Source organism: Tripterygium wilfordii, chromosome 7 (genome assembly GCF_013401445.1).
Source record: "Tripterygium wilfordii isolate XIE 37 chromosome 7, ASM1340144v1, whole genome shotgun sequence".
Lineage (NCBI taxonomy): Eukaryota > Viridiplantae > Streptophyta > Magnoliopsida > Celastrales > Celastraceae > Tripterygium > Tripterygium wilfordii.
In genome coordinates, this window is record NC_052238.1 from 10,929,100 (window position 1) to 10,938,493 (window position 9,394).

Here is a 9,394-nt window from a genome sequence, read left to right on the forward strand (position 1 = left end):
GCGAGAAACCTGAAAAGCTCATCTTTGGACATAATTGAGCAATCGTAAAGCATGAAAGTCGACATTTGTACTCTATTTAGTGTTGTTAGAAGTCTAAAATGCTAGTTTAGCTTCCGTACAACGTTTCGTTAGGTAAAGATGCCAATAGACCAAGTTATGCTTGAAATTGCACAAATCCTTAAAAGCTCATCTATGGACATACTTGAGTGTTCCCAAAGCATCAAAGTGGACCGTTGTACTCTATTTAGTTTTCTTACGAGTCTAATTGCTAGTTTAGCTTTCGTACAACGTTTTGTTAGGTAACGATACCAAGAGACCAAGTTTTGTTTCAAATCACACAAAACTTTACAAGCTCATCTATGGACAGAATTGAGCATTCCTAAAGCATCAAAGTGGACCGTTGTACTCTATTTAGTGTTCTTAGCAGTCTAACTTGCTAGTTTAGCGATTGTACAACGTTTCGTTAGGTAAAGATGCCAATAGACCAAGTTATGTTTGAAATTGCAGGAAACATGAAAAGATCGTCTTTGGACAGAATTGAGCGATCGTAAAGCATCAAAGTGCACCTTTGTACTCTATTTAGTGTTCTTAGAAGTCTAACTTGCTGGTTTAGCTTTCGTACAACATTTCGTTAGGTACAGATGCCAATAGACAAAGTTATGCTTGAAATTGCACAAAACCTTAAAAGCTCATCTATGGACAGAATTGAGCGTTCCCAAAGCATCAAAGTGGACCGCTGTACTCTATTTAGTTTTCTTATTAGTCTAACTTGCCAGTTTAGCTTTTGTGCAACGTTTCGTTAGGTAAAGATGCCAATACACCAAGTTATGTTCGAAATTGCTAGAAACCTGAAAAGCTCGTCTTTGGACATAATTTAGCAATCGTAAAGCATCAAAGTGGACTTTTGTACTCTATTTAGTGTTCTTAGAAGTCTAACTTGCTACTTTAGCTTTCGTACAACGTTTCGTTAGGTAAAGATGCCAATAGACCAAGTTATGCTTGAAATTGCACAAAACCTTAAAAGCTCATCTATGGACAGAATTGAGCGTTCCCAAAGCATCAAAGTGGACCGTTGTACTCTATTTAGTTTTCTTACCAGTCTAACTTGCTAGTTTAGCTTTCGTACAACGTTTCGTTAGGTAAAGATGCTAATAGACCAAGTTATGCTTGAAATTGCACAAAACCTTAAAAGCTCATCTATGGACAAAATTGAGCGTTCCCAAAGCATCAAAGTGGACCGTTGTACTCTATTTAGTTTTCTTAGCAGTCTAACTTGCCAGTTTAGCTTTCGTACAACGTTTCGTTAGGTAAAGATACCAATAGATAGGGATGAAAATGGGCCGGGCCGAGCCGGGCTTTGACAGGCCCTAGGCTCGGCCCGTTCCCATTATATAAGGCCCGAGCTCGGCCCGAGCCTTAAAGGGCTTCAAAAACTCGAGCTCAGGCTCGGCCCGTTAGAAAAGAGCTCGGCCCTAGGCTCAGCCCGTTGAGCCCGGCCCGTTTGTAGGCTTGATCATAAATATAAAAAAACCTGTAAAAATTCCTCAAATAAAATCCAACATTAATACAAGTAAAATTACTACAATAGCAGCCAACACTACATAAAATCCGTAAGTAAACTCCAAAATAATATACGAGTCAAATACTTCATAAACAATAACAAAATCTGTAATTAAACTCCAACAATCCTTCTTGATTGTAAGCAGCTTGAATCTCCATGTTTTGAAATGAACTCTATAACTTCCGAAACTCCAACCTAACAAGTAGCAAAGTATCAATTAACCAAGTGAATTTGGTAACATGGTCCATATCAATCAACCCTAGTTTGCAAACACTATCATATTGAATTGATGACTTGAGATCAGATAGTCGAAGGCAAGAAAAGGGGGAAATCAATAGTATTTGGGTAAATAAGAAACTAACAAAGAACATTGATCATAAAGTGGGTCCCACACTAATGAAGATTATAATAATTCCCCTAAATCATCTAACATGTTCCTGCCAAATTATTCACTAAACATATTACACTCATCGTTTTGTTGTTTTCTCATCGTTTTGTTGTTTTCCTATACTCGAGAATGAAATTAACCTGGTCCATATCAACAACCTATGCAGGCTTGAATCTCCATGTTTAGAAATTAAGACATAGATATACTTGTGTTTAGAAACTAACTTTCAATGCATGACAATATGCTTCTATATCTGAATCAAAATTTGTAAATATTGAGCATAATGTAATAGTATTACACTCACCTAACTTTTATGGAACATTGAGAACAAACTCTTCATCCTTTTCTTCTTTCTGCAAACAAATAAAAAAAAGAAAAAAACAATCATCAATCTAAAATGTGAGGTTTTAAAACTTAATATTATAGGAAGTTAAGTGATATGAAATGAAATAATCACCTTGCGTGATTTCTTCTTTAACCCATGAAGATTTCGTATCCAATCACCTCCACACATCAAACCTTCAACAGTTTTTGGTGCTAAATTAGCCCGATATGTGTCGATAACTCTACTACCTGCACTGAATGTAGCCTCTGAAGCTACTGTTGTGATGGGAATAGCTAGAACATCTGAAGCCATTTTTGACAAAATACGATACTTTAGGCTATTTACCCTCCACCAACCTAAAGCATTCCATTTTCCTCTTTCTTCTTGAGAACATCTATAAACAACTTCTCCTAGGTAAACATCCAAATCAGATTTTGTAGGGGGAGCATTTTCAGTCATGTCTACAAACTCATCAAATTTAGACCATCCAGAATTAATATCAACTGTAGAGCTAGAACCAACATCATCTCCCTGGGATTTAGATGATCTCTGACTACTACCTTCCTCGTTGGTTGAGGCAAAATTAGCTGCATACTGCTCATACATTTCATATAAAGCTCCACGGACCTTCTCAATATTGTATATCACTTCAGACTTTTCATAAATCAATGGAAAACAAAATTCAATCAACTTCATTTTACACCGTGGATCTAAGACAGCAGCAATCGAAATCAATAAATTGCACTCACCCCAATACTTCTCAAACTTCGCATTCATTTTCCCAACCATAGCTTTGATGTATATGTTGTTATCCATTGCTCTCTTTTGTAAAATTTCTTTCACTCGATACATCTCAGAAAGAAATAAATTGGAAGTTGGGTAGTCACTTCCCGATATGAGATTAGTGATTGTGTTGAACACAGATAAGATTTGACATACATTCTCTACTCTCTCCCATTCTTCCTCTGTTGGTAAATTATGATAAAGAGGTTCCCTCTCTTTAAAAATAAAAAATGCATCCTTAAACTTTAAAGCAAGTGACAACATCTCAAAAGTAGAGTTCCAACGTGTTGGAACATCCAAAATCAGCTTCCTAGCAGGTAGTTGCAATTGCTTAACTATTTCAGTGAACTTCAAAAATCGTGCTTCAGAATTTTTCAAAAATTTGACACTCTCCCTCACATTGTAAATCACATCATCAATGGCAGCAATTCCATCTTGAACTAAAAGATTCAGAATGTGTGCACAGCAACGAACATGAAACAACTGTCCATCAAGTATCAATTTCTTATTTCTAAGAAATGTGTTCTTCAAAGTTCTAATTGCCACATCATTATAAGAAGCATTATCAACAGACAAAGAATAAACTTTATTTTCAATTCCCCACTCAGTCATGCATTTGAAGAGAGCATCAGCAATATCAACACCACCTCGTGGAGGTGGTATATTCACAAAGTTAAGTACTCTTTTCTGCAATTTCCAATTAGCATCAATAAAGTGCCCAGTAACAACCATGTATTCTATTTGTTGACAAGACCTCCACATGTCAGTTGTCAAACTAATTTTGCTAACATTTTTTAGTAATGACTTCAACTTCTTTTTTTCTTTATCATACTCTTCCATGCAATCACTTTGCGCAGTGATACGAGTATATGGGATATACTCATGAGAACTATTCTTCATGATAAGATTAAATCCCTCTTGCTCCACTATAGAGAATGGATGCTCATGCATGAGAATAAAATGTGCAATACTATCTCTGACCTTCTTATAATCATATATAAAAGTAGAATGAGGAGATGTCTCACTAGTGATTTTACCCGAGCGGAAACCCGATATCTTTTGAGACTTTTGATTTGTCATCCTTCTTGCACATCCCTTTAAGTGTCTCCTGAAATGAGATGTCGTGCCACCACTAATTTGAAGTTGTGCCTTGCAATGTTTGCATTGCATTTTGTTTGTTCCTTTTACTTCATCGAACTCATCCCAAACCGCGGATCTCCTTCTCTTTCTTTTCTTATCAATCTCTAAACTTTCTTCATTTTCGTTATCTCCTCCCCCATCTCCCTCTTCAACTCCCTCTTCAACTCCCTCCTCATCTTCATTTTCCACTTCGTCTTCCTCATGCTCTTGTTGTTCTTGCTCTTGCTCCAAATCCATAGTCACACCCACGAGCTGTTCTTCTGGGGTAATCACACCATCAACTTCCATCCTGAAATAGAAGAGTTTCAAAAATAGCAAAAACATATTGTTAGCTAGCTAGCTTGAATTATAGGTGATTTTACTGTTGTAGTATCAAAAAATAGCAAAAACACATTCCTAAAAAAAATTATAGGTGATTTTACTATTGTAGTTCATCTACAATACTACAACAGACCCGGACACTCCTAGATTACAGAGTGTTGTAGTCTTTTGCAGCCTCGCAGCTCTAGCCATAAAAATGGCTTTGTTTACTCTCCCTAGTTCAAACTCTCAACCTGTCCAGCAATCTACTTTTACCCATAAAAATGTTGTGTTCACTTTTGATTAGCGTCGGTAAGAGCCAAATTATTTGCTAAAAATGTCAAAACAAAACAGTTGGACCTTTTGAAACCAATAAGACAAAGCAAAACAAAACTAGTTAGCTTTTAGACTAGGCAAACACAACATTTAGTTACATTGTTTTACCAACTCATGTACTGAGTTGATGTACCACCACCACTAGATTATTTAATAGTGCTAGTAGACTGTAGATAATCTTGATTTAATACCCAATATGAAAGGTTGATAAAATGGCACAGTAGCCAAACAAAATATGAAAGGTTGAGTAAGTTAATACCCAATAGTAAATATCACAATTCTTCCAAGAAACAGCACCCACGAATTCAAAACTACATGAATAAAAAACATAGAATTCAAAACTATTAGCATTTTCCACCAGGCAGTGATAAAGGTACCGGTACATAGACAAAAAGCTATAAAAATCCACAAAGACAGCAATGCAAATCCTAAACACGAAGCAACAACAAAACATTAAAAATGGAACTCCCAACCCCAAATACAAAAGAACCGACAAATCCTAAACAGATCCGTAAATCAAACACCCATCCACAACAGAGACACAAAACTTCTTGTCGCTCGACCTCTGAAAGTAACCAAAGTGGCTTACGTCGGAGGCATTTGCCACTATAATCGGATCCGATCCTTCTCTGTCGGAGGCATTTGCCACTGTAACCTCTTTTTTTCGTCTTTGTGGATTCTAGGTATTTTTGGTCAACACAAAAGTACCAAAATTAAAAAAGGGGTTTAAGATCAGAAGAAAAAATACCTGATAAAAGGTCGAGAAATGAGAGCTCAAGCGATTGGCGTGCAGTCGAAGAAAACAGATCAGAGAAGACGAGAGAGATTCCTTTGCTCTCATTCAATATACATGGCGATTGCGAACTTCGATTTGCTCTCTCAACTCTCGTTTTGTCTGCTAGAATTTTTTTCGTATAGGAGATTAGGAGCAATTGGCCTTACAAGGCCAGAGCCCATGGTATGGTTAGTGTAAAGATTATGGATTTAGGGAATTAGGGCTTCTTGGATGGGCTTAAACAATGGGAAATCTATTTGGGCTAATATATAGATATACATATGTGTATATATATACAGGCCCGAGAGCCTACGGGCCGGCCTTCTTCAAGCTCGGGCTTGGCCCTAAATATCAAATGAGCTTTCCATTAGGCCCGAAGCTCATCTATGCACAAAACCTTAAAAGCTCATCTATGGACAAAATTGAGCGTTCCCAAAGCATCAAAGTGGACCGTTGTACTCTATTTAGTTTTCTTAGCAGTCTAACTTGCCAGTTTAACTTTCGTACAACGTTTCGTTAGGTAAAGATACCAATAGACCAAGTTATGCTTGAAATTGCCCAAAACCTTAAAAGCTCATCTATGGACAAAATTGAGCGTTCCCAAAGCATCAAAGTGGACCGCTGTACTCTATTTAGTTTTCCTAGCATTCTAACTTGTCAGTTTAGCTTTCGTACAACGTTTCGTAAGGTAAAGATGCCAATAGACCAAGTTATGTTCGAAATTGCGAGAAACCTGAAAAGCTCATCTTTGGACAAAATTCAGCAGTCGTAAAGCATCAAAGTGGACTTTTGTACTCTATTTAGTGTTCTTAGAAGTCTAACTTGCTAGTTTAGCTTTCGTACAACGTTTCGTTAGATAAAGATGACAATAGACCAAGTTATGCTTGAAATTGCACAAAACCTTAAAAGCTCATCTATGGACAGAATTGAGCGTTCCCAAAGCATCAAAGTGGACCGCTGTACTCTATTTAGTTTTCTTAGCAGTCTAACTTGCAGTTTAGCTTTCGTACAACGTTTCGTTAGGTAAAGACGCCAATAGACCAAGTTATGTTCGAAATTGCGAGAAGCCTGAAAAGCTCATCTTTGGACATAATTGAGCAATCGTAAAGCATCAAAGTGGACTTTTGTACTCTATTTAGTGTTGTTAGAAGTCTAACATGCTAGTTTAGCTTTCGTACAACGTTTCGTTAGGTAAAGATGCCAATAGACCAAGTTATGCTTGAAATTGCACAAAACCTTAAAAGCTCATCTATGGACATATTTGAGTGTTCCCAAAGCATCAAAGTGGACCGTTGTACTCTATTTAGTTTTCTTTCGAGTCTAATTGACAGTTTAGCTTTCGTACAACGTTTTGTTAGGTAACGATACCAAGAGACCAAGTTTTGTTTCAAATTACACAAAACTTTACAAGCTCATCTATGGACAGAATTGAGCATTCCTAAAGCATCAAAGTGGACTGTTGTACTCTATTTAGTGTTCTTACCAGTCTAACTTGCTAGTTTAGCGATTGTACAACGTTTCGTTAGGTAAAGATGCCAATAGACCAAGTTATGTTTGAAATTGCAGGAAACATGAAAAGATCGTCTTTGGATAGAATTGAGCAATCGTAAAGCATCAAAGTGCACCTTTGTACTCTATTTAGTGTTCTTAGAAGTCTAACTTGCTGGTTTAGCTTTCGTATAACATTTCGTTAGGTACAGATGCCAATAGACAAAGTTATGCTTGAAATTGCACAAAACCTTAAAAGCTCATCTATGGACAGAATTGAGCGTTCCCAAAGCATCAAAGTGGACCGCTGTACTCTATTTAGTTTTCTTATTAGTCTAACTTGCCAGTTTAGCTTTTGTGCAACGTTTCGTTAGGTAAAGATGCCAATAGACCAAGTTATGTTCGAAATTGCTAGAAACCTGAAAAGCTCGTCTTTGGACATAATTGAGCAATCGTAAAGCATCAAAGTGGACTTTTGTACTCTATTTAGAGTTCTTAGAAGTCTAACTTGCTGGTTTAGCTTTCGTACAACGTTTCGTTAGGTAAAGATGCCAATAGACCAAGTTATGCTTGAAATTGCACAAAACCTTAAAAGCTCATCTATGGACAGAATTGAGCGTTCCCAAAGCATCAAAGTGGACCGCTGTACTCTATTTAGTTTTCTTAGAAGTCTAACTTGCCAGTTTAGCTTTCGTACAACGTTTCGTTAGGTAAAGATGCCAATAGACCAAGTTATGTTTGAAATTGCGAGAAACCTGAAAAGCTCATCTTTGGACAAAATTCAGCAGTCGTAAAGCATCAAAGTGGACTTTTGTACTCTATTTAGTGTTCTTAGAAGTCTAACTTGCTAGTTTAGCTTTCGTACAACGTTTCGTTAGGTAAAGATGACAATAGACCAAGTTATGCTTGAAATTGCACAAAACCTTAAAAGCTCATCTATGGACAGAATTAAGCGTTCCCAAAGCATCAAAGTGGACCGCTGTACTCTATTTAGTTTTCTTAGCAGTCTAACTTGCCAGTTTAGCTTTCGTACAACGTTTCGTTAGGTAAAGATGCCAATAGACCAAGTTATGTTCGAAATTGCGAGAAACCTGAAAAGCTCATCTTTGGACATAATTGAGCAATCGTAAAGCATCAAAGTGGACTTTTGTACTCTATTTAGTGTTGTTAGACGTCTAACATGCTAGTTTAGCTTTCGTACAACGTTTCGTTAGGTAAAGATGCCAATAGACCAAGTTATGCTTGAAATTGCACAAAACCTTAAAAGCTCATCTATGGACAGAATTGAGCGTTCCCAAAGCATCAACGTGAACCGTTGTACTCTATTTAGTTTTCTTACCAGTCTAACTTGCTAGTTTAGCTTTCGTACAACGTTTCGTTAGGTAAAGATACCAATAGACCAAGTTATGCTTGAAATTGCACAAAACCTTAAAAGCTCATCTATGGACAGAATTGAGCGTTCCTAAAACATCAAAGTGGACCGTTGTACTCTATTTAGTTTTCTTACCAGTCTAACTTCCTAGTTTAGCTTTCGTACAACGTTTCGTTAGGTAAAGATGCCAATAGACCAAGTTATACTTGAAATTGCACAAAACCTTAAAAGCTCATCTATGGACAAAATTGAGCGTTCCCAAAGCATCAACGTGAACCGTTGTACTCTATTTAGTTTTCTTACCAGTCTAACTTGCTAGTTTAGCTTTCGTACAACGTTTCGTTAGGTAAAGATACCAATAGACCAAGTTATGCTTGAAATTGCACAAAACCTTAAAAGCTCATCTATGGACAGAATTGAGCGTTCCTAAAACATCAAAGTGGACCGTTGTACTCTATTTAGTTTTCTTACCAGTCTAACTTCCTAGTTTAGCTTTCGTACAACGTTTCGTTAGGTAAAGATGCCAATAGACCAAGTTATACTTGAAATTGCACAAAACCTTAAAAGCTCATCTATGGACAGAATTGAGCGTTCCCAAAGCATCAACGTGAACCGTTGTACTCTATTTAGTTTTCTTACCAGTCTAACTTGCTAGTTTAGCTTTCGTACAACGTTTCGTTAGGTAAAGATGCCAATAGACCAAGTTATGCTTGAAATTGCATAAAACCATAAAAGCTCATCTATGGACATATTTGAGTGTTCCCAAAGCATCAAAGTGGACCGTTGTACTCTATTTAGTTTTCTTACGAGTCTAATTGCTAGTTTAGCTTTCGTACAACGTTTTGTTTGGTAACGATACCAAGAGACCAAGTTTTGTTTCAAATTACACAAAACTGTACAAGCTCATCTATGGACAGAATTGAGCA

The 9,394-nt window shown here is 36.9% G+C and overlaps 2 protein-coding genes across 4 annotated transcripts; both read right to left on the reverse strand.

Annotated features, from left to right (window-relative positions):
- Window positions 1–1,530: 1,530 nt before the first annotated feature.
- On the reverse strand, window positions 1,531–3,301 carry LOC120001700 (zinc finger BED domain-containing protein RICESLEEPER 2-like). Of its 3 annotated transcripts, XM_038850125.1 has the most exons (4): window positions 3,024–3,301; window positions 2,407–2,928; window positions 2,254–2,302; window positions 1,531–1,756 (listed from the first exon to the last, which is right to left on the reverse strand). In XM_038850125.1, exons 1-3 carry the CDS (start codon window positions 3,045–3,047, stop codon window positions 2,261–2,263), a joined length of 588 nt encoding a protein of 195 aa, XP_038706053.1. In that variant the 5' UTR covers window positions 3,048–3,301; the 3' UTR covers window positions 1,531–1,756; window positions 2,254–2,260. The 3 variants fall into 3 exon arrangements, with proteins under 3 accessions (XP_038706053.1, XP_038706051.1, XP_038706052.1); XM_038850123.1 differs by having other exon boundaries at window positions 1,532–1,756; window positions 2,407–3,301; XM_038850124.1 differs by lacking the exon at window positions 1,531–1,756 and adding an exon at window positions 1,818–1,834 and having other exon boundaries at window positions 2,407–3,301.
- LOC120002589 (zinc finger BED domain-containing protein RICESLEEPER 2-like) lies at window positions 3,219–5,709 on the reverse strand. Its single transcript, XM_038851351.1, has 3 exons — window positions 5,582–5,709; window positions 3,292–4,486; window positions 3,219–3,239 (listed from the first exon to the last, which is right to left on the reverse strand). Exons 2-3 carry the CDS (start codon window positions 4,483–4,485, stop codon window positions 3,219–3,221), a joined length of 1,215 nt encoding a protein of 404 aa, XP_038707279.1. The 5' UTR covers window position 4,486; window positions 5,582–5,709.
- Between the last annotated feature and the right edge of the window lie 3,685 nt (window positions 5,710–9,394).

Bases quoted from the DNA above. Each gene is read 5' to 3' on its own strand.
- LOC120001700 (XM_038850123.1), bottom strand. From the start codon at position 3,126: ATGTATCGAGTGAAAGAAATTTTACAAAAGAGAGCAATGGATAACAAC. The intron at 2,303-2,406 runs GTGATTATTTCA...ATTTGTTTGCAG, and splicing joins TAAAGAAGAAATCACGCAAG to AAAGAAGAAAAGGATGAAGA.
- LOC120002589 (XM_038851351.1), bottom strand. From the start codon at position 4,485: ATGGAAGTTGATGGTGTGATTACCCCAGAAGAACAGCTCGTGGGTGTG. The intron at 3,240-3,291 runs GCATTTTTTATT...ATTTACCAACAG, and splicing joins TTGCTTTAAAGTTTAAGGAT to AGGAAGAATGGGAGAGAGTA.